General features: G+C 41.6%; 1 protein-coding gene across 1 annotated transcript in view; it reads right to left on the bottom strand.

Moving 5' to 3' along the window:
• Positions 1-719: 719 nt before the first annotated feature.
• PIWIL4 (piwi like RNA-mediated gene silencing 4) overlaps positions 720-23,943 on the bottom strand; it is a 55,263-nt gene continuing 32,039 nt past the window's right edge. Inside the window, exons 12-20 of the mRNA XM_020885538.2 lie at positions 18,199-18,383; positions 16,203-16,275; positions 11,981-12,181; positions 10,805-10,908; positions 8,905-8,975; positions 7,361-7,514; positions 2,300-2,425; positions 2,046-2,193; positions 720-1,364 (exon numbers count right to left, since the gene is read on the bottom strand). Coding sequence (XP_020741197.2) covers positions 1,248-1,364; positions 2,046-2,193; positions 2,300-2,425; positions 7,361-7,514; positions 8,905-8,975; positions 10,805-10,908; positions 11,981-12,181; positions 16,203-16,275; positions 18,199-18,383 — 1,179 coding nt within the window. The 3' untranslated portion in view covers positions 720-1,247. The remainder of the gene's footprint in view (positions 1,365-2,045; positions 2,194-2,299; positions 2,426-7,360; positions 7,515-8,904; positions 8,976-10,804; positions 10,909-11,980; positions 12,182-16,202; positions 16,276-18,198; positions 18,384-23,943) is intronic.

Raw genomic sequence — 23,943 nt, 5'->3', positions numbered from 1 at the left:
ATGCAAAGAGTTGACTCATTGGAAAAGACCCTGATGCTGGGAGGGATTGGGGGCAGGAGGAGGAGGGGAGGACAGAGGATGAGATGGCTGGATGGCATTACCGACTCGATGGGCATAAATTTGAGTCAACTCCGGGAATGGTGATGGACAGGGAGGCCTGGCATGCTGCAATTCATTGGGTCACAAAGAGTTGGACATGACTGAGCAACTGAACTGAACTGATATATATATGGGGTTCCTAGGTGGCTCTAGTGGTAAAGAACCTGCCTTCCAATGCAGGAGACTAAGAAACATGGGTTTGATCTCTGCATTGGGAAGATCCCCTGGAGGAGGGCATAGCAACCCAGTCCACTGTTCTTGCCTGGAGAATCCCATGGACAGAGGAGCCTGGCAGGTTACAGTCCACAGGATTGCAAAGAGTCAGGCATGACTGAAGTGGCTTAGCACGCACGCACGCATACATGTGTAAATATTCATGTATAACTGAATCACTTTGCTGTACACTTGAAACTAACACAACACTGTAAGTTAACAATACAATAGTTCAATTTAAAAAAAAGAATAAGTGAAATGTTCACTTTTGGAAATATAACTCAGAGTGATGGTGAGGTGGTTTAGGGGCTAAGAGTTTTTGCTGAAAACCCTTAAATAATGAAGTTCACATGAAATGTCAACTAAAATTCAAATAACAATACACACGTATGTGATGCTTTCAATTTTCTTTATTTTCTAACTACTTAAACCACTCAACAAAACACTCTACAACATAATTTAAGAAAACTTCTGCAAATTTTAGGGTGGAAATTAGACCCTACCATTAAAACATCACACAAGCACTTATTTTCTGAGGGGACATTTAACTTTGTGGTATTCCTTACAGGTGATGGTACATTTTAATTCTATATACCACAACGAGAATTCACCCTGAGCACAAAGCTCTTTAAAATAAAACAACACATGTGTATACCATGTGGCTGATTCATGTTGATGAAAGGCAGAGATAAGCACAATACTGTGCAGCTATCATCCTTCAATTAAAAAAATTAAAAAAATAAAATAAAACATCATTTCTTCTGAACCATTTCAGATTCAGTTGCTATGTTTTTTTTTTTTTTTTTCCCCTCAGAAGTTAAAACTACACTCAATCTGCTTCCCGGAGCCACAGCCTTGAGCTTATAGCAGATTTGTACAGAGTACACCATGGGCTCCTCCGAATCCTCCACCAGCGATGCTTCCCGTTCACGTTATCACAGGTAGAAGAGAGAATTGGCTAATTCCAAACTTGGTTCTTTATGAAGGTTTTGTGCCACCAGGAAGGTCAGCTTGCGTGCATACTGACAGGGAGCCGGAATACTGATTAGGCCCTAAGGAGGAAAACGTATTGATAGTAATTAAGAAGAAAACTTATTCTTCAAAGCGGTATTTCTTCTGAGTTTTTTCATCCACCAGTTATACATATGTTAGAATGTGTGTAAATCAGTTAAGAACTCAACAACAAAGGGCGACCTTGCTCAGTGAGAACTTAAATTCACTGGGCAGGATGCGGGATCAGAGAGGGCCAGTCTGGTTTCACAACGCCCGGACCTGTGAACCACACACTGAGGGCTGACCTACGCTTCCTACAACTTGATGCTCTGAGAGGCTGAGAGCAAATCTTGGCTTTGGACCTTGACAGCAGCTGTGGAACGGAGTCATGCCTGTTGCCCTCCCACCAGACACAATATCTGAGTTGTCTTCAACTGTCTCATATGTAACTTGGAAATAACAGTACCCTGATTTCCTCCCAGACCAGTATAAAATAATGTATATCGTAAAGTCTTTGAGAAATTATCAGTGCTAATGAATTCTAATAGTTACTGGTGTTTAATATCTATGATAGACCGGGTTTCATCCAGTGTGGACTAAGAAGCCATCCATCCATCCATCCATCCATTTATCCCTCCTCTGTGGAAATTCAGACATTGTGCTAAAGGTGAATTGGGTGACAACTTCCAGGCGGACACCCTGAGTTCTACTCTGCAACTAAGTGCAGAGCTGTCACTCACCATCCAGTTGTAGTACAGGTGACACAGTTTGAATGTGAGTCTCTGCATGTGGTCGGGTTTCAGGCCATTGTCATCATAAATGACGTTGTAGTAGGTGGGATTAACAGTTCCCCGAAAGGCCACCTGGCTGATCAAGTAAAAGTCATACCTGAGAGGAAAGGAAGGATTGTGAGAAAGAAGGTATGCAGAGCAGGGCCAAACTTGACCACACACGTTCAAAGCTTTGTTAACAACAGATTTTCTAACAGACTTGCCATTCCGGTCGTGTTGCTTCCGAATCCACAACAGTGCCAAGTGGTGGGTTCTGCAGAGTTCGGCCACTTTCCGCCAAGAATCGTGGCATGCCCTTCTTCCTGACCACAATCACTGACAGTTTGGGGCTTAAAACCAGAGAGGCAAAGTAAAAAATAATAGTAGTAATAATAATAAAAAGAAGATGGAGAGAACTAAAACCAAGCCATGCAGCCGTTTCTATTTATTTATATATCTTTGGCAATTTTAAAATGAAATACATTAATTCATTCACAAAATTCTGCAAAACAAAGAAAATTAAAATTACCCTTAATCTCCCCTCCTCCCTGAAATATAAACAATCTTTAAATTAAGGATCATCTTCATTTGTTGCAAAAGTGTGGTATGTCCAATCACTTGACCGATTTCCATCGTTGAAAGGGGATGGGGAAGAATGGTTCAAGGGACAATAAATTACAATTAGCACATCTAAAGAAAGCATTTGTAGAATAATACACGGAGACAAGATTCTTTTTTCCATTAGCAGTCATCTCCCTGTTTCACCTTCACTCTTCTTCTCAATTTCTGAGTAATAAATGGAAAACTAGAAGCTCTCCTTACTCCTCCAGTCGTTGCTTCTGAATCCTGCAAAACACATGCTGGGGAGGGTGGATGGACAGACCACATACACCTTGGGGCCAAATGCTGAAGGACCCGGTGTTAAGTGTTAATAGATAAAGTCCAAATATTCACCCCCGGTAGCTCAGTGGTAAAGAATCCACCTGCAATGCAGGAAACAGGTTCAATCCCTGCATCAGAAGATTTCCTGGAGAAGGAAATGGCAACCCACTGCAGTATTCTTGCCTGTGAAATCCCAGAGACAGAGAAGCCTGGTGAGCTACAGCCCACGGAGTCGCAAAAGAGTCAGACATGATTGGGAGACTAAACAACAACAAATATTTGCCATTATGGGAGAAACCTCCAGATCACTGAAAATTCACGTTAGGCACTTTAACTTAAAAATAATTAATGTTTTCAATCTCGAAACTTTTTAAAAGTTGATGTCACGGTGCAGGAGAATTAACTCTTTAGCATTGTCAGCTGCTAAAATATCTCCTGCGATCGCCAAATTGCATGCTGGTGACTCTTGGGTCAGTTAGATTGACCCAACACAAACCACTTCAGTATTCTTGCCTTGAGAACCCCATGAACAGAATGGAAAGGCAAAAAGATAGGCACTGAAAGAAGAACACCCCAGGTTGGTAGGTGCCCAATATGCTACTGGAGAAGAGTGGAGAAATAACTCCAGAAAGAATGAAGAGATGGAGCCAAAGCAAACACAATGCCCAGTTGTGGACGTGACTGGTGGTGAAAGTAAAGTCCAATTCTGTAAAGAACAATATTGCATAGGAACCTGGAACGTTAGGTCCATGAATCAAGGTAAATTAGAAGTGGTCAAACAGGAGGTGGCAAGAGTGAACATTTACATTTTAGGAATCAGTGAACTAAAATGGACTGGGATGGTTGAATTTAATTTAGATGACCATTATATCTACTACGGTGGACAAGAATCCCTTAGAAGAAATGGAGTAGCCCTCAGGATCAACAAAAGAGTCCGAAATGCAGTACGATGCAATCTCAAAAATGACACAATGATCTCTGTTTCCAAGGCAAACCATTCAATATTACAGTAATTGAAGTCTATGCCCCAAACACATGCCAAAGAAGTTGGAGCTGAATGGTTCTATGAAGACCTACAGGACCTTCTAGAACTAACCAAAAAAAGTGACCAAAAAAAAAGATGTTTTTTTTCATTATAGGGGACTGGAATGCAAACATAGGAAGTGAAGTAACAGGCAAGTTTGGTCTTGGAGTACAAAACGAAGCAGGGAAAAGGTTAACAGAGTTTTGCCAAGAGAACACACTGGTCATAGCAAACACCCTCTTCCAACAACACAAGAGAAGACTCTACACGTGGACATCACCAGATGGTGAATACTGAGATCAGATTGATCATACTCTTTGCAGATGAAGATGGAGAAGCACTATATAGTCAGCAAAAACATGGCCAGGAGCTAACTGTTGCTCATATCATGAACTTCTTATTGCCAAATTCAGACTTAACTTGCAGAAAGTAAGGAAAAACCACTAGGCCATTCAGGTATGACCAAAACGAACTCCCTTACAATTATATAGTGGAAGAGACAAATAGATTCAAGAGATTAGATCTCATAGAGTGGCTGAAGAACTATGGACAGAGGTTTGTGACATTGTACAAGAGGCAGTGATCAGGACAATCCCCAAGAAAAAGAAATGCAAAAAGGCAAAATGGTTGTGGTTGTCTGAAGAGGCCTTACAAAATAGCTGAGAAAAGAAGAGAAGCTGACGTCAAAGGAGAAAAGGAAAGATATATCAGTATGAATGCAGAGCTCCAAAGAATAGCAAGGAGAGATAAGAAAGCCTTCCTCAGTGATCAATGTAAAGAAATAGAGGAAAACAGTAGCATGGGAAAGACTAGAGCTCTCTTCAAGAAAATTAGAGATACCAAGGGAACATTTCATGCAAAGATGGGTACAATAAAGGACATAAACAGTATGGACCTCACAGAAACAGAAGATATTAAAAGGTGCCAAGAATACACAGAAGAACTATACAAAAAAGTATCTTAATGACCCAGATAACCACGATGGTGTGATCACTCACGTAGAGCCAGACATCCTGGAGTCCAAAATTAAGTGGCCTGAGGAAGCATCACTACGAACAAAGCTAGTGGAGGTGATGGAATCCCAGTTCAGCTATTTCAAATCCTAAAAGATGATGCTGTGAAAGTGCTGCACTCAACATGCCAGCAAATTTTGAAAACTCAGTAGTAACCACAGGACTGGAAAAGATCAGTTTTCATTCCAATCCCAAAGAAAGGCAATGCCAAAGAATGTTCGAACTACCACACAATTGCACTCATTTCACATACCAGGAAAGTAATGTTCAAAATTCCCCAAGCCAAGCTTCAACAGTACATGAACCAAGAAATTCCAGATGTTTAAGCTGGATTTAGAAAAGGCAGAGGAACCAGAGATCAAATTGCCAACATCTGTTGGATCATAGAAGAGCAAGAGAGTTCCAGAAAAACATCTGCTTCATTGACTATGTTAAAGGCTTTGACTGTGTGGATCACAACAAACTGTGGAAAATTCTTCAAGAGACAGGAATACCAAACCAGCTGACCTGCCTCCTGAGAAATTTGTATGCAGGTCAAGAAGCAACTGTTAGAACTGAACATGGACCAATAGACTGGTTCCAAATTGGGAAAGGAGTATGTCAAGGCTGTGTATTGTCACCCTGCTTATCTAATTTATATGCAGAATACATCATATGAAATGCTGGGCTGGATGAAGCACAAGCTCAAATCAAGATTGCTGGGAGAAATATCAACAACCTCAGATATGCAGATGACACCACTGTTACAGCAGAAAGTGAAGTGGAACTAAAAAGCCTCTTGATGAAAGTGATAGAGGAGAGTGAAAACCTGGCTTAAAGCTCAACATTCAGAAAACGAAGATCATGGCATCTGGTCCCACCACTTCATGGCAAATGGATGGGGAAACAATGGAAATAGTGACAGACTTTATTTTGGGGGGGCTCCAAAATTATCACAGATGGTGACTGCAGCCATATTAAAAAATGCTTGCTCCTTGGAAGAAAAGCTACGATCAACTTAGACAGCATATTAAAAATAAGAGGTATCACTTTGCCGACAAAGGTCTATCTAGTCAAAGCTATGGTTTTTCCAGCAGTCATGTATGGATGTGAGAGTTGGACCATAGAAAGGCTGAGCACTGAAGAATTGATGCTTTTGAACTGTGGTGTTGGAGAAGAGTCTTGAGAGTCCCCTGGACTGCAAGGAGATCCAACCAGTCCATCCTAAAGGAAACCAGTGCTGAATATTCATTGGAAGGACTGATGATGAAGCTGAAACTCCAGTACTTTGGCCACCTATTATGAAGAATTGACTCATTGGAAAAGACCCCGATGCTGGGAAAGATTGAAGGCAGGAGGTGAAGGGGACAACAGAGGGTGAGATGGTTGGATGGCATCATGGGTTTGATGGACATGAGTTTGAGCAAGCTCCAGGAGTTGGTGATGGGCAGGAAGGCCTGGTGTGCTCCAGACCATGGGGTCACAAAGAGTCACACACGACCGAGCGACTGAACTGAACTGAACTGAAGTGGCCCGAGGTCAGTGGGGAATGAGAAAGTTTGGTTCTGATAGTTTGAATGCAGCTAAAGGTGGTTTTGCCACTCCACTATGATGCTCTCCTTCCTCTCTGATGGTCACTGATGAGGTCAAGGTTTGGCTCCTTTGAGCTTCTACAGTAGTGATGATGGTATAACCCTACAGAGGAGAGGGAGTGCTATGCACAACTTGGAATATAAGGCTTTCTGAGGATTTTAAGGAGCCATCTTAAGATCACAATCATCCTCCATTTTTCCGGTTCTAACTTTTTCTTGCACTTACCACTGGATATAATCATGGAGGATAATGAACCAAGACATTGAATCTACAAATCTGACAGTAAAGGAAGGTTCCTGGTATTTAGCATGGTCTGATTTCCAAACGCAGCCTTGATTTCACAGCACCCACAGCACTCTCAGCATCTTCCACACACCTGAGCTGCATATCAGTGCCTGCATGTCAAAGTCTTTCACCCTGTGTGTTGATCTGGGCCTCGAATTTGAAACCAGAGCTTGTTTTTTTTTCCCCCAGCATGTTAATATGTATGAAGCATCTTTAGCTGCCAGCAGCCCTGCAGGCTTCCTGCTGAATCTCAATGTCAGCTGCTCTGGAGATTCCTGCCTTCTTCTGGTACCCCCACCCAGGGCCCCCAAAAGCTCACAGCACCCAGACGATTTACATAAGACCATCCCAACCACCCTCCAATCTAGGGGTGGTTGTACTAGCATAAAGCAGAAATGGAGAACAACTCAACTGCGTGAAAAATAAAAGGGACAGATGCACATAATAATTTTAATAGTTACGATGAATGTGCTAGAATTGGAAGTGGGAAAAGAATACTCATTTGATACCTGGTAATTGAACTTGCTTCGGTCACACTGCTCAGCAGTTGTGGGACTTCATAGTCAACGAGTGTCTTGAGCTGACCATCGCCGACACCGTCACGGTACACAATTATCCGTGCTGGCAAACCATGGTTATGCCTATACCACCTGTTCAGTGCCCCTGCAGGATTTGATGTTAGTAACAAAAGGATGACTTGTCCAATGCCAACAAAGAATAACATTCCCACATATTTCAATGTTTAATAGCTTGCTATTTCAGACCACAGTGATATAGGATAATACTTAATTTGGGTTGTATTTGTAATAATATAAAATTGGATAACTTTCTGGAACATTGCCACATTTCTCCTATTTAAGGAATCATAATGGCTTCTGTGGCATAATATATACTCAAACTCAGCATATCTCTTTAGTAAAATTTTAATATCTAAGCAATAAATTAAAATTTAATTTCTGCAATAGACAAATCCCCTCAAACCAAATTAATACTGATTTAGTTTATTTAAATCTTTAAATCCTCTCAATAAGTGAAGACTGGATAATATTATGTAATTTTCTTCTCTAATGAGCATAAATATGAAAACATAAGGAAAAGTCTTGGCTGTTCCTCTAAAAAACATCTCTTCACACTGACTCACCCATAAGTCTTGCTGACAATATGAACTCTGAAAAATTTCCACTCACTTTAAGAAACTGCCTAAAGAGCAGAGACTCCTAACCCAACAGAAACTTTTCATAACTACTGCTAAAAAAATGACCAGGTTTTGAAGTGAAGGGAAAGTAATATGATAAAATATTTCTTTTCCTGCATATATGGTACCATTGTATCAGGAGAGTTTACAGTCCAGGAGATTCACTTTAGTTTGTAGAAGATGACCATATGTATAAGTCCACTACCAGTACATATCACCAAATGCACCTTTTTGGGAAACAAATATTTACAACCCCTCAAAGTTCATAGTTGTGATGAAGCAGATTAGGGGCATGGGGAGTTGTACAGGTCACATTGCTAGGCAGTGACCCAGCCAGCTTCGGACCTGAGTTGAAACAGATATGGGAACCCCAGAGCCCTCTTTCCATTGCATCCCTCTGTGAGGAGGGCACCGTCCCCATCTGCTGTCTTCCCCGTTTTCTCCTCCGATGCCACACCTGACCTGCCAGCACCCCCACCCCAGTCCCCCAAGCTTCTCTCCTGTTTCTAGACCTGGTCGGTCACAATCCTTGTTCCTCCGGGCTAAGTTTCTTTCCGCCTTCAAACTGCTTGCCAGAGCCACCAGCAGCGACAAACTTTCTCTCCTCCTGGCTTTCAATTTTTCTTTTTTTTTTCTGGCTTTCAGGTTTTCACACAGAGACACAAACGCAAATTCCACAGAGCCTATCTGCCAGCCTGAGTCAGGCCGCAGCTCTGGGGTTTCCAGCTAGGTGGGAGCCGACTGACTCAGGGAGACTTAGGGAGTCTGTTCCACCTGTCTGCTCTGCCAGAAGCTTATGGGCTTTGGGTCTGAAGGAGCAGTCCTTGGAGCCCACCCCCACTGCTATGAGTTTAGTACCGATCATGAACACTTTTAAGCAATCTGCAACATGAGCTGATGTTTTCTGAAGAATACAGCGGGAAAACCACCTAAAGAAAGCAAAGAACCGAAGTAAAGTTCACCTTTGAAAGTTCTGCTATAAACATGCATAAGTATTAAATTAAGAAGTAGACATTATAACTAAATCAATGTTCATAACTTTGTCTACACTATATGATCACTATTATATTAAAATGCTCTCCCTCACCCCCCTTCCATTCAATAAAATTCACTGATACTAGAAACTAAAGCACAGTGTTAGCATCAGATATCTCTGGGTTCAAGTCTTGGCTGGTAAATTCACCAACTGTGTGACTTTATTATATGAACCTAAGCCTCAGTTTCCTCATTTGTGCAAAGGAAATTTATAAAATAGTAATGTAGTTAGTGGGCTCCCCAGGTAGCTCAGTGGTAAAGAATCTGCCTGCCAATGCTGGAGGCACAGAAAACTTGGGCTCAATCTCTGGGTCAGAAGATACCCTGGAGGAGGAAATGGCAACCCACTCCAGTACTCCTACCTGGACAATCCCATGAACAGAGGAGCCTGGTGGGATATAGTCCACGGGACTGCCAAGAGTCAGGCACGACTGAACTGACTTAGCATGCAAAGCAGTTGTATCTCATAGGGTTGTTGTAAAAATTAGATAAAATATGCAAAGTACTTGGTTCAGCACTTGGTACATAGTAAGCACTGATAAATACAGGCCACTACATTATTATAAGGAAATGTATTAGTTTAGCAGTAGACCTTCCCCTTTCAAATTATTCAAAGATTTCTCAAGTATAAACTTCATTTCTATAGGTAAGCTTTGGGGAATTGATATCTTAACATGATTGACTTAATTTAGACTTCAGAAGCAAGTTCTCTTGCTAAAATTATTAATTAAAAGCACTTATAAAATGAAGATCATGATTTAGTGATACCTAATACCTCCATTTCTCTAGTTCTCTAAAAATGCACAATAATCATGATGCAATTAGAAATGCTGCTAAGAAGCCAGAAGTCCCTTGGGTGTTTGATTAAGGAAGTGATGCAGAGAACAGGGATCTCATACAACCTGGAATAAAGCTGGAGGCATGCAAACTGCTGCTTCGTCCATTTCCCACAATCCCAAATATATTCCTGATCACAAATTTAGTGGAGTAAATCAAAGAGCTTAATTCTAGGAAGAAAACTTGTTGCAAACAGCCTCAAAACACATTGTTTAGTTATAAATATTGAAACGATTCTAAGAACTACAATCTAATATGTACTATAAGTCAATGTTTAATGTGTTATCCTTCATCCTGCCTGTGTTTGCTTTTTTTTTTAAAGATGATGTATTTTATTTTTGTTTATTTATTTTTGGCTGTGTGTCTCAGCATATGGGATCTTAGTCCCCCAACAAGGGGTCAAACCCGTGTCCCTTGCAATGAAAGAGCAGAGTCTCAACCACTGGACCGCCAGGGAAGTCCCCTGCCTATGTTTTTAAAAGCTGTGTAAATAAACAACCACCACATCAAATTTCTGTGACTATTAAAAATATTAACAAGCATGTCTTGAACATTTACACAGAATAGATAAGTTGCAGATCAGGATATAAATCCAGGCAACCTGATTCTCAACTGCTTGACATCATGAATGTAAACTTCCTAGTACAGAGCATATAAGAAATAGCCTGTCCTAATGTATGTATAAAAATAGTATTTTATTGAAGCTAAATTTTACCCCAATATTACCCATCACATTTATACATGTGAGTATAATTTGTGACCATAAGTGTTCATATTTTAAAAATGAGTGAAGAATACAAACTATTCCTTGCTGTATAGCTGTTAGTTAAATAAGAAGTAAAAGTCTAAACAGCTGAAGACTATGTTACGGTAATTTTAAAAGTACCTGGTGATTCTGGGGTTAATACTGGCCACAAATCCAACCACCACCATTCCCTCGCTGAATGCATCTTTACAGACATTGATACCAACCACCATCAGGGATTTTAACTGTAAAATTAGATTTTTTTCATGATTTAATGGAATGAGGTATTATTTTTCCAAGCAATGACTTAATATGAAGTTTTTAAAAGACTCTCTGTAGTTATGAAATTATTTAAATTCTGCACCAGGGAGATCAAGGTCCAGTTGAGGCAGATTATTAAACCAGAAACCAGAGAAACTTAAAGACAGAGAGAGGAATGTAGTTCATACTTTGATTAAGAGAGACACTGTCATCCAAAATGGCCACCAACCACTATTGGGGTGGGCAAGGGCCATCAATGGCTTAAGAGCTCCCGTAAAGCGGTGGGTCCGTTTATCCCTTGCCTCAGGGCTGAAGGAATCTGAAGGGAAATTCCATTCCCCATTCTTTTTTTTTTTCCATTTTTTCCCCTGTTTTTATTTTTTTATTTTTATTTATTTATTTTTTCATTTATTTTTATTATTTGGACTTTAGCTCTCCAAGGAATCCTCCCCTGTCTGCATACCTCCGTGCGTCCGGGAGCAGCAGCTGGGGGTAACCTGACTAAGGGAACAGGCAGTGGGCCCTCACTCCTGAGGCTCCTCACTTCCTTCCACGGTGGCCATAGTTCAGGAAAGAGAATAGGATTTTTTCAGTTCCCAACACAAACCGGAGCTTTGCCTCACAGGCTCTGCTGTTTCCCCACACTCTCGGAGTGTGGGGGGCAGGTGTTCCATCCAGGGTGCAAGGGGCCTCTGCAAGGTACTGCCCTGCTAAAAGCAGGGAAAGGCAGGAGCCACAGAACGCAGATTTTAAATGATGGCTCCGATCAAGTCCCTCCAAGTCAATGCCAAGCTAGATTCTCTTTCGTGAAATACTCTGTTACCAGCTTGACTAAAGCTCCACGGGAACAGGGGCCACGATTCACCCTCCAGACCTTCCCAGTGGCTGGTGTATAATGGAACCCAGAGCAGACAAACAGATAAACAACAAACCGACCCAATAAACAAACAGTGCAAATATTTCTAGAATCACATGAAAATTATCTCCTACTTTGATTCACTTTTTAAAATTCATAACTGATCGGTCACTAGAAGGAAAAGACAGGCAGTTCCTCACCGGGATCTCCACCGCCCAGAGCTCACCCCCGAGTTTACAGATCATTTGCATGGCAATCTTGGTGGTGACACTCATCATCATCCCCTGCTTATTCAACGTCTGAGCAAGCACACACTGGCTGGGCACGGGGCAGTCGGAGCTCAAATATTTTTTAATGGAATCGTAATAGCTCGTCTGCATAGAAGGCAGAATACACATCACCTAAAAACAAAACAGACAGCAGCAACAACAAAAAGAAGAAAGTCAATTTACTTATGTTGAGAGGATGCTTTAAAAAACAATGAATTTTCAAAACATCTTTCCTCCTCACAATCCCAAGAAGCAAACAGCACCGACAATTCTTTTCTTAAATGGCCTTTAAAGAGAAGACAATGTACCTAAGCCTTTTGAAATGCCTTCTCATCAGCCATCTGCTCTGCAAAGCCCCCTCCAATCCTACCACCTCCTTCGGCTCTTCCTTCCTCTCTGCTTCTCTCCTGATTTGATTCCATCAGTTTCCTCCAATTCCCTTCCAACCTAGCTTTTTCTCCAGCTCTCTCTCTTCTTTGCAGTGACCCTTCCCTGTGGCTCTCCTGCTCCCCACTCCCCAACTGCATCCACAGACAAGCAAAGTGGAGAATTAGCTTAAACTGTAGTCTTTTTCCCCATTAGGCACTGGACATCTGAAATTAAAGAAAAAAACAACACTTTTTTGTTTGTTTGTTTACTCAGACTTGAGTGTAGGGTATGATGGGAAGGAAAATAAAGAGAAAGAAGCTTCAGATGCCCTGGTAAATTCCAGTCTTCTCTGTTACTGCCTACACTTCCCATCAGGTATTTCCCTCAGAAGGACCTCTCCTGGCCTAACTCCATCTCCTTCCTATCTTTTATTCTCTACTTTCAACCACCCTCTCCCAAATTATAGAAAATATAAGCACTGTCATAATCAACAGAAAACAAATACAGTGACTTTTTTCACCTATAGAATTGTTCCAAACCATAACATCAAAAGCTAAAATTTACACTGAATCATATAAAGAAGAAGAAAATATTTTTAAAGTACCAGAAAAATTATCTTAGGGGCCTTCCTGCCTTGCATCCTGTGAATTTGGGGCTAGGCAAGGAGCGGCCCAATGGGAACCAGGACCTAAGAAGGTGGGAGCCAAGTGAGGCTGGTTACACACGCGGGATAGAGAAATAAGCAAGAATGTGGAGAATGATAAGGGCCATGCTTCTCTCTCTCAGAGATAAGGGCTACAGATACGGAAACGGAGAACCGTCTCCTGTGGCACTGGGTGGCAACTGGGGACCTGAACACGTTTCATATTTAAAATTTTGATAAAATATTTTAATACATACATAGACACATACAGCAATAATATAGATGCAAGTGTGCATGTATATATATGCATACCCACGCGGCAGTGGTAGTTTAGTCTCTTAAGTCATGTCTAACTCTGGTAACCCACAGACTAGCCCACCCGGATCCTTTGCCCATTGGATTTCCCAGGCAAGAATACTGGAGTGGATTGCCATTTCCTTCTCCCGGGGATCTTCTCCACTCAGGGACTGAACCCACGTTTCCTGCACTGCAGGCAAACTTTTCACCCCTGAGCCACCAGGGAAGCCCATGCACACACACACATATACATATTTCCTAGCTTTGCCCGTTGGGAAGGCCTAGGGGCCGTGACATCCCAGCAGCAAGTAAGCACACCCAGTGCCCAGATCTTGGTTTGTGATACTGATCTCTTCCAGAAGGAATCAGGGCTCATTGTAGAAATATACAGCTCTAGAGCTGGGCAGAAAAACTTAACTTAACCTGGAATATCTTATTGTGTCAGACAGTAAGGAAGTGTTCCAAGAAAGATAAGAACACGTCAAAAAGACACAGAAGCCATCTTGAATGGAGTTCCTCCTGGCAAAACCAAGGACAGTTGGGACATGGGGCCTCAAAGACTCAGACACGACGGAGCTTCTGAGCACACACACAGATGTTGTAGCAATGGATTCAGACAAGAATTATCCACGGACTCTAACACTAGTGGGTGAAGTTTGATGAGAAACAGGGTATTTACATAGTCTCAAATTATCTCCTACTAAAAAACCCTAATTACCAAAAAGTGTAACTTTATAAAGAAGAAGCTTGACAGAAACCACCTTAGTAATGGAGTAACCCCTGGTAAGAAGACAGAATCATTCCTGTGATATTGCTATCCAAAGTGCATAACCTGAATTTAATGATAAAGAAACTAAATTAGACAAACCCAAGTTGAGAGACACTGTATAAAATAACTGGTCTATTATACCCTTAAAAACTGGAAGGTCATCCAAATCAACGGAAACTATGGAACTGTTACAGACTGAAGGACAGATTAAAGAGACAAGGCAACTAAATGCAATACAGCAGATTTTTTCACAAGAGGAAACATTCTGGGGACAAATGGAGAACTGTGGATGGAGTTGGTAGATTAGCTGGTGGTACGGCTCCTTGGTTTTGACGGTTGTTCTGTGGTTCCGTAGGACAGTGACCCTGTTTGTAGGAAATGTGCGTAACTGTATGAAAAGGGTAATGGGCATCATGCCTGTAACTTACTCTCAAATGTTCAGGAAAAAAATAATAAGATAGGTAGGGAGGAAGGGAAAGAGGGAGGGAGAGTGGGAGGAGAGGAAATGACAGAAAATGATACTAAACATCATCAAACAATCGGGGAATCTGAGCGAATGGTATATTAGAGTTCTTTGTACTATTCTTGCAACTTTTCTGTAAGTTCAATTTTACATTTTAAAGTGAAAAATAAATGCTCTTAGAGTGAGAATTTCCTTGGTTTATTATAACATCCTTATGGGCAAATTTTTGTGGAAAGAAAGAGGTACCTAACTAAACTGCTTTGTGTGAGATATGAACAGCAAGGTTGGGAGCTGGGATGAACGAACCAGGGGAGTTAAGATAGAAGCTGGGGCAGAGAAGCACTGCAGTACAGTGAGAGGCTGAGCGAACATTTCCGAGACACAGGAAGGGCCGAGAAATCCTTTACCAAAATGTAAGTCAATTTTCACTTGTCTGGAATGGTGGTATGTGATGTGATCGTGCCTTGGCCTCAAACCCTCAGCAAAGTCAGCTACATAAAACGCACACATACACACACACTCACCACAGACACACTCACTACACACATACACCACACCACACACACACATACACTCACCACACACTACACAGATACACACACCACACACACATGCACACACTATACACACACATACACACACACTCACACACTCACACCACACACACACCACACACACATGCACACACTACACACACACACACACACTCACCACACACACACACTCACCACACACACACACACACACACACACACACACACACACTCACTACACACACACACACCACACACACACACCACACACTCACTACACACACACTCACCACACACACACACACACTCACCATACACACCATAGATACACCACGCCACACACACATGCACACACTCACCACACACAACATGCACTCACACACACACGATGCTTTGGGAAATGAAGCAATTGTGAGTGTCCCTCAGGGTGTTATAAAGCAGAAGGAAAAAGCACCCATGAAGGGGGACAAGAATTCAGAGGAAGAGGAACATGGAACCACAGGTGACATGGAAAACTTACACCTTCCAAGAACCCCCTGAAACACTGAGAAGAAAACTGGGTGCCCCAACATTTATGGGATAAGATAGGAGTCAATCTATCTTAAATCTTAAGTAAAAGATGACTCCCACCAACAAGTTGAAAAATATGCAGATATCCAATAAGCTGATAAAGGGGTGGGTGCTCAGCCATGTCCAAATCTTTTCAGTTCCCACGGACTGAGGCCCACCAGGCTCCTCTGTCCATGGGATTCTCCAGGCAACAACACTGGAGTGGGTTGCCCTTTTCTCCAGGGGATCTTCCCAACCCTGGGATTAAACCCACATCTCTTGTGTCTCCTGCATTCATAGGCAGATTCTTTACCACTAGCACCACCTGGGTTAAAAATTAATATTAGAAATATGAAAGGAAAATAAAATATCTGATTAAAATACCAAGATCAATACTTTATTGGGTGTTTGGGGAAATGCGTAGCTATTTGAAAACATGTGGAAGAATATGTTCAAATTCCTTCTTTCAAGGCTGATGTGAATAAAAATAAAAATTATATCTTAAAACATAAAAAATATCCTATACTTACCAACTGAACCTCATGTTTAACATGCTTCTGTATAGCGTGAATAAATGCAGCTGTATTTTCTTGTACTTTTATGCTACATAAAAAGATGAATTTTGAAAATGTGTAAATTTTAGTAGCACATAATCATATAGTGTTAAAAATAATAGCAGTCGATTTTTATAACAGACTATAATTTGACGGGAAAAATCATTAAACTGAAATCTTTTGAGTCTAAAATTGCTTCTCCCAAACAAGATATGCCAGAAACATTTAATTACTATTTTTATTAACATAAAAAACAGATTAGTGAAAACTAAAATTTTCTCCATTGTATAGAGTCCCCACAGACTATCTAAACAAGTCTGTTGTTCAAAATGAAATTGAAACTGTACTTTTGAAAGCACAAGTCACAATATCAAACGTTTGAAACAGAGTTCAAGTTAAATTGGGATTAAAAATTCTGTAATTCTGAATCTCCATGGGAACTCTAAAATAAAAATCATTAGATTAATGAGATCAAGATATCCAGCTAATTAGTATAATTCAAACAAAAAGATTTTTTTTCCTTAATGGCACCTTCCATGGAGCCTGGAATATCTAGCCTTAATTAATCAATCAATCAGTGGACAAGTACTTATCAATTATCTGTTCCGTGGCTATAGTATATTAGGGGCCAGAGGTTACAGAAAGTAATTCCACTCAGCAGAATTTATAGATCTGTTTTCTTGACATGGGAACCTCTCGGTCCCAATGCCCAGGGGGCCTTTTAAAGCTTGCCGCCAGGTGGCAGGACCACTATCTGCCTCTCGTTGGTTACAACAGGAGTGACCAGCAATGCTGTTTCAGATGGGAGAAACCACGCATATAAATCTAATAAGTAAATAGATAAGTCACAGGAGAGAAAAAGGATGGAATAAAATATGAGCTTGCAAACAAAACAGGCCAAGAACAGAACAAGAGCACAGACTTGTTGGAATGTGGGTGAAAAAGAGCCTCTGATGCCAGTCCAGGTCTGAGACTGTAGCTTCTTTCATGTCCTGTCTTCTTACTTCATGGGTTAAGAGAAATTAGAGCAGGTGAAACTTAAACCAGGAGACTTGTTAACAGATTTGATAAGAAGATAATTCTAGACGACTGTAAAATGAGACTTCGGGAACAGCTATGGTTTACAACAATTCTTGCGCTGATGATGTAATTCACTAGTAACCATGTATTTAAAGAATAACTCCCCACCCTGGAGATTAGGACATTTGCACCTCCACTACAACAAAGAAAAAGAAGCATCTGTTGCTCTTTTTTTAAGCAATGAGTAAGACATGACCAACTTTGTGGCTTTTCTAAATTAAAACAATATTCAGCTTTGAGTGTGATTGTATATGAATGGATCTCTTACTAAATTGAAATCGTCATATTCATCTCATCCCATGCAAATAGCAAATCATTTACTATGTAGTAGCAGATACTCAATAAATGTTCAAAGGCTAAATGAAAGACCTGGTTCTATCAGAAAACTATTTAGATGACTAATTTTATGTCACAGGAACAGAAAAATAAAAACTTGTTTCAGATCTATTTTTACAATAAATTTTAAATCATAAAATCTATCAAATAAGTCAGGAAATGCAACTTTCATTAATATCCTGACTGCTGTTAAGTTTTACAAACAAGTGATATGGAGGAATTCAGAAAAAAGTTGAGGAGGCAATATATGGACTTATTAAGAATTCATACCTCAATAGTACTGGAAAGACACTGAGGTAATCAGACTAATGCCTAGGAAGAATTATGAAAATAAAGTTTTACAAAGACCAACATAAGATACATCTTAACTGGATAAAATTTTAATCATTGCCAACTCTATCTACTTATAACTATTTTCTTGGCACTCTATAGCAGGAAATTTTATTGACATAAAGAAACATTTGTAGCTCTTTCAGCCATTACCTCCTGTTACCTTTTCTAACCAAACCATATTAACATATAAAAAAAATGAGGAGGACTTTCAGCATCTTCTCACATTTTGGGGCGATCCACATTAAATCTCATGGGACTTCCAACTCTTCTTAAGCAGTTCAGAAAGTTCTCTGTCACACTTTCAGCTCTGTTACTACATATAACCAACCATTTATTCAAAGACTGTGCACTTAAAACCTTGCAAGTTCGTATATCCTTGGACCAGTCAGCCGCAGAGGCAGGTTGACACTGAGAAAAATAACAGAGAATAATTAAATAAAAAAGACAATGTGGAAATATTTCATATTTGTCATAATAAAATGAGTTTCAGGACAGTTTGCTACTCACAGACTTAAAACACAGATAGAAGTGCTTCATATCTGAACACAACACATACTGCCTGGGAGTGGAGGCAAGTGAATGACATCCGAGGTCCACCCTTCCTTGCCTGTAGATCCCTGGCAAGTCCTTTACCTCACGGGGCTCTGCCATGGGCAAAGGCAAGTGTCTGGTTCAAATCTCTAGGTTCCCAGGAATTCCCTAGTGGTCCAGTGGTTAGGACTCCAAGCTTTCACTGCCGAGGACACAGGTTCAGTCCCTGGTGGGGGAACTAAGCTGTACAATGTGACCAAGAGAAAAAAAAAGAAAAACCCCAAAAAACAAACCCCACAAATCTCTAGGTTCCCCTCCAGCTCTAAAAACCTAAGATCTTTACTACAAAGGCTCACGTGAGTGACTGTCCAGTTTGGTCTCTGCTTTAGGCATCTAGAAACCGTAAGTGGGAAATGCTGATGACTGATTTTCCAGATCACCACACTGAGATGAACAAACACTACAGTTAAGACTCCACATTATACTAGGAGTAGCTACATCCAGAAGCAAAGATGAAGCCAAGACACAGGCTCCTTTCTTGTTATTGGACAGTTCCCCAGGAGACCAGGAAAAACAAGCTCCCGACATTGAAGAGGGCAGACTTCAGACTAGCCCCCAGACTTCTGAAATCAAATCAAAAGTCCCTGGTGTGTGAGCCAGGAAGAACCACTGGTAGAATTTAAAGGACACTATAAGCTAATTCCTTGCTACTCAGAGTGCTGTCTTGCAGCAGCGCTGTCTCCTGAGAGCTCGTTAGAAATGCAGTCCTGGGCCCCATCCCAGACCCACTGAGCCAGACTGCGCCTTAACGAGTTCCCCAGTGATTCACTCACACAGTACTGTTTAAGAAGCATTCCTATCCCCCTGTTTCACAGACTGAAAGGCGACGGCTGAAAGCGGTTATGGAGCCAGCTGGTGGCCCTGGACTTGACTCTGCACTCAGGGCATTTCCCGCAAGCACTCCAGGCCCCAGCCATGCTCCCGGGGCCGTGCCACAGGAGGCCAGGCAGGGGCTCAGCCTCGGGGCAACCTTCACCTAAGAACCCAGGGCAAGGGTTCGGCCTCCAGAAGGGTTCTGTCTGGAGCCAGGATTCATCCTTTCCCGTTACAGCCAGTGTGAGGAAGACCACAGCCCTCTCACCCACACTCCCAGCTTTATTGGCTGGCAGGTGACCCAGGACACACACCCAAGGCCACTCTGAGGCCTGTGAACCTTTCGTGTACTCAGCTTCTCGAAGTGAAAGTCGCTCAGTCGTGTCCGACTCTTTGCGACCATCATAGTCAACAAAAGAGTCCAAAATGCAGTACTTGGATGCAGTCTCAAGAACGACAGAATGATCTCTGTTCATTTCCAAAGAAAGCAATTCAGTATCACAGTAATCCAAGCTTATGCCCCAATCAGTAATGCTGAAGAATGGTAAGTTGAATGGTTCTATGAAGACCTACAAGACCTTCTAGAACTAACACCAAAAAAAAATGTCCTCTTCATTATAGGGGACTGGAATGCAAAAGTAGGGAGTCAAGAGCTACCTGGAGTAACAAGCAAATTTGGCCCTGAGAATACAAAATGAAGCAGGGCAAAGGTTAACAGAGTTTTGCCAAGAGATCGCACTGGTCATAACAAACACCCTCTTCCAACAACACAAGAGAAGACTCTACACATGGACATCACCAGATGGTCAACACTGAAATCAGATTGATTACATTCTTTACAGCCAAAGATGCAGAAGCTCTATTTAGTCAGCAAAAACAAGACTGGGAGCTGACTGTGGCTCAGATCATCAACTCCTTATTGCAAAATTCAGACTTAAATTGAAGAAAGTAGGGAAAACCACCAGACCATTCAGGTACGACCTAAATCAAATCCCTTACGATTATACAGTGGAAGTGAGAAACATCAAGAAATAGATCTGATAGACAGAGTGCCTGAAGAACTATGGACAGAGGTTCATGACATTGTACAAGAGGCAGTGATCAAGACAATCCCCCAAAAAAGAAATGCAAAAAGGCAAAATGGGCTTAGAAATAGCTGAACAAAGAAGAGAAGCTAAAGGCAAAGCAGAAAAGGAAAGATATACCCATTTGAATGCAGAGTTCCAAAGAACAGCAAGGAGAGATAAGAAAGCCTTCTTCAGTGATCAGTGTGAAGAAATAGAGGAAAACAACATAATGGGAAAGACTAGAGATCTCTTCAAGAAAATGAGAGATAGCAAGGGAACACTACATGCAAAGATGGGCACAATAAAGGGTAGAAATGGTATGGACCTAGCAGAAGCAGAAGATATTAAGAAGAGGTGGCAAGAGTACACAGAAGAACTATACAAAACAGATCTTCAGATCCAGATAACCACAATGCTGTGATCACTCACCTAGAGCCAGACATCTTGAAATGTGAAGTCAAGTGGGCCTTAGGAAGCATCATCACAAACAAAGCTAGTGGAGGTGATGGAATCCCAGTTGAGCTATTTCAAGTCCTAAAAGATGATGCTGTGAAAGTGCTGCACTCAATATGCCAGCAAATTTGGAAAACTCAGCAGTGGCCACAGGACTGGAAAAGGTTAGTTTTCATTTCAATCCCAAAGAAAGGCAATGCCAAAGAATGCTCAAACTACTGCACGACTGCACTCATCTCACACGCTAGCAAAGTAATGCTCAAATTCTCCAAGCCAGGCTTCAATAGTACATGAAATGTGAACTTCAGGATGTTCAAACTGGATTTAGAAAAAGCACAGGAACCAGAGATCAAATTGCCAACACCCGCTGGATCATCAAAAAAGCAAGAGAGTTTCAGAAAAACATCTACTTCTGCTGTATTGACTACGCCAAAGCCTTTGACTGTGTGTATCACAACAAACTGGAAAAGTGGAAAATTCTTCAAGAGATAGGAATACCAGACCACCTTACCTGCCTCCTGAGAAATCTGTATGCAGGTCAAGAAGCAACAGTTAGAACGGGACATGGAACAACAGACTGGTTCCAAATTGGGAAAGGAGAACATCAAGGCTGTATATTGTCACCCTGCTTATTTAACTTATATGCAGAGTACATCATGCAAAATGCCGGGATGGAAGAAGCACAAGCTGGAATCAAGGTTGCTGGGAGAAATATCAATAACTTCAGATAGGCAGATGACACGACCCTTATAGCAGAAAGCGAAGTAGAATTGAAGAGCCTCTTGATGAAAGTGAAAGAGGAGAGTGGAAAAGTTGGCTTAAAACTCAACATTCAGAAAATTAAGATAATGGCATCTGGGCCCCTCACTTCATGGAGAATAGATGGGGAAAAAATGGAAACAGTGACAGACTTTATTTTGGGGGGCTCCAAAATCACTGCAGATGGTGACTGCAGCCATGAAATTAAAAGACTCTTGCTCCTTGGAAGAAAAGCTATGACCAACCTAAACAGCATATTAAAAAGCAGAGACATTACTTTGCCAACAAAGGTCCATCTAGTCAAAGCTACGGTTTTTCCAGTAGTCATGTATGGATGTGATAGTTCGACTACAGCCGAAGAATTGATGCTTTTGAACTGTGGTGTTGGAGAAGACTCTTGAGAGTCCTTCGGACTACAAGGAGATCCAACCAGTCCATCCTAAAGGAAATCACTCTTGAATACTCCTTGGAAGGACTGATGCTGAAGCTAAAACCCCAGTACTCTGGCCACCCGATGTAAAGAACTGACTCAGTGTAAAAGACCCTAATGCTGGGAAAGATGGAAGGCGGGACGAGAAGGAAATAAGAGGATGAGATGGCTGGATGGCATCACCGACTCGATGGACATGACTTTGAACAAGCTTCAGGAGTTGGTGATGGACCGGGAAGACTGGTGTGCTATAGTCCATGGGGTCACAAAGAGTCAGACAAGACTGAGTGACTGAACTGAACTGAACTATACTGTCCATGGAATTCTCCAGGCCAGAATACTGGAGTGGGTAGCCACTCCCTTCTCCAGGGGATCTTCCCAACCCAGGGATCAAACTCAGGTCTCCCGCATTGTGGGCAGATTCTTTACCAGCTGAGCCACAAGAGAAGCCCAAGAATATTGGAGTGGGTAGTCTATCCCTTCTCCAGGGGATCTCCATGACCCCGGAAATGAACTGGAGTCTCCTGCATTGCAGGTGGATTCTTTACCAACTGAGCTATCAGGGAAACCCCAGTTTCTCAAACCCAGTTTCAAAAAAGCAGGATCAGCTGAGAAGTCGCTAACACAGCCACTTCTAACCTACCCAATAGCCCCTCTAGGGGACGGGTTCTCCACTTTAGTGCCACTTTTCCTATGGGGGGCGATTCCAAGGTGGTGCTAGTCATAAAGAATCCACCTGGCAATGCAAGAGATGGAAGAGATGCGGGTTTGATCCCTGGAGTAGGAGGATCCTCTGGAGTAGGAAATGGCAACCCACTCCAGTGTTGTTGCCTGAGAAATCCCATGAACAGAGGAGACAGGGAGGCAACAGTCCATGGGGTTGCAAAGAGCTGGACACGACTGAGCACTCAGTACTGCTATGGAGATCTGATTCTGGGCAAAAAAATGCAAACAAAACTCTAACAAGTGTGACTTTACCTAGAGATGATGAAACAGACCATTTAAAATATGTCACATCTCACTTCCTGTGTGGAACTAAAACTGAGCCTCTTTTTACTGACTCCTGACCAAGATCTTAACAGGGGTGTACATTTTAGGACTTGACAACGTTTTGTGTTTAAAGTAGTTTTTCCTTAGCCTCTCCAACAAGGATTTTGGTTATTTGAATAGATTATCAAAAGGCAATAATGGAAAAAAAAGAATCCCCATCCTGCCAAAAAAAAAAACATTCACTGCTCAATCATTAATTTCAACATGCTGACTTACCTGCATCAAATAAGGGGAAGAAGAGTACCTTTAAAAATGAAATGAAATGTAACTGGCTTTAAAAAATGGGCAAAACAGAGGGGGGAAAGGAGAGAATGTACAGTTTTTCAATAAAATTGGTTCATTTTTTTTTTCAGTGGAAACCCCAGAGAGGCAATGATTTGTCTCTCCAGGTTTCTGAATGCCTCTCTGCCTAACTGCTATGGCTGGGGTGAGCTCTGGGAGAATTTTTTCATGTTTATGCCAACTGAGCAGCATTCTATTTTGGGGAAAAGAAAGAACTCTGGTATCAGGAAACAGAGTCTACAGGAATTAACCTACACCAGTTAAAACAATGTTTTCAGGTACCACGAATTTTTTTAAGTGATGTAAGAGTACAACACCACCCAATAATAGGCTACATGTTTTGACTGCAGTGGCGTGAAGCAGCATTTTCTAATGCATCTTTTGTTTATTTATTTTTGGCTGCACTGGGTCTTTGCTGCTGTGTGCGGATTTTCTCTCGTGGTGGCAAGCGGGGTCTACTCTTGTTGCAGTGTGGAGGTTTCTCATTGAGGCAGCTTCTCCTGTTGCAGAGAACTGGTTCCAG

The sequence above is a fragment of the Odocoileus virginianus genome, chromosome 10 (genome assembly GCF_023699985.2).
Source record: "Odocoileus virginianus isolate 20LAN1187 ecotype Illinois chromosome 10, Ovbor_1.2, whole genome shotgun sequence".
Taxonomy (NCBI): Eukaryota; Metazoa; Chordata; class Mammalia; order Artiodactyla; family Cervidae; genus Odocoileus; species Odocoileus virginianus.
This window is presented reverse-complemented; position numbering and strand designations above follow the sequence as displayed.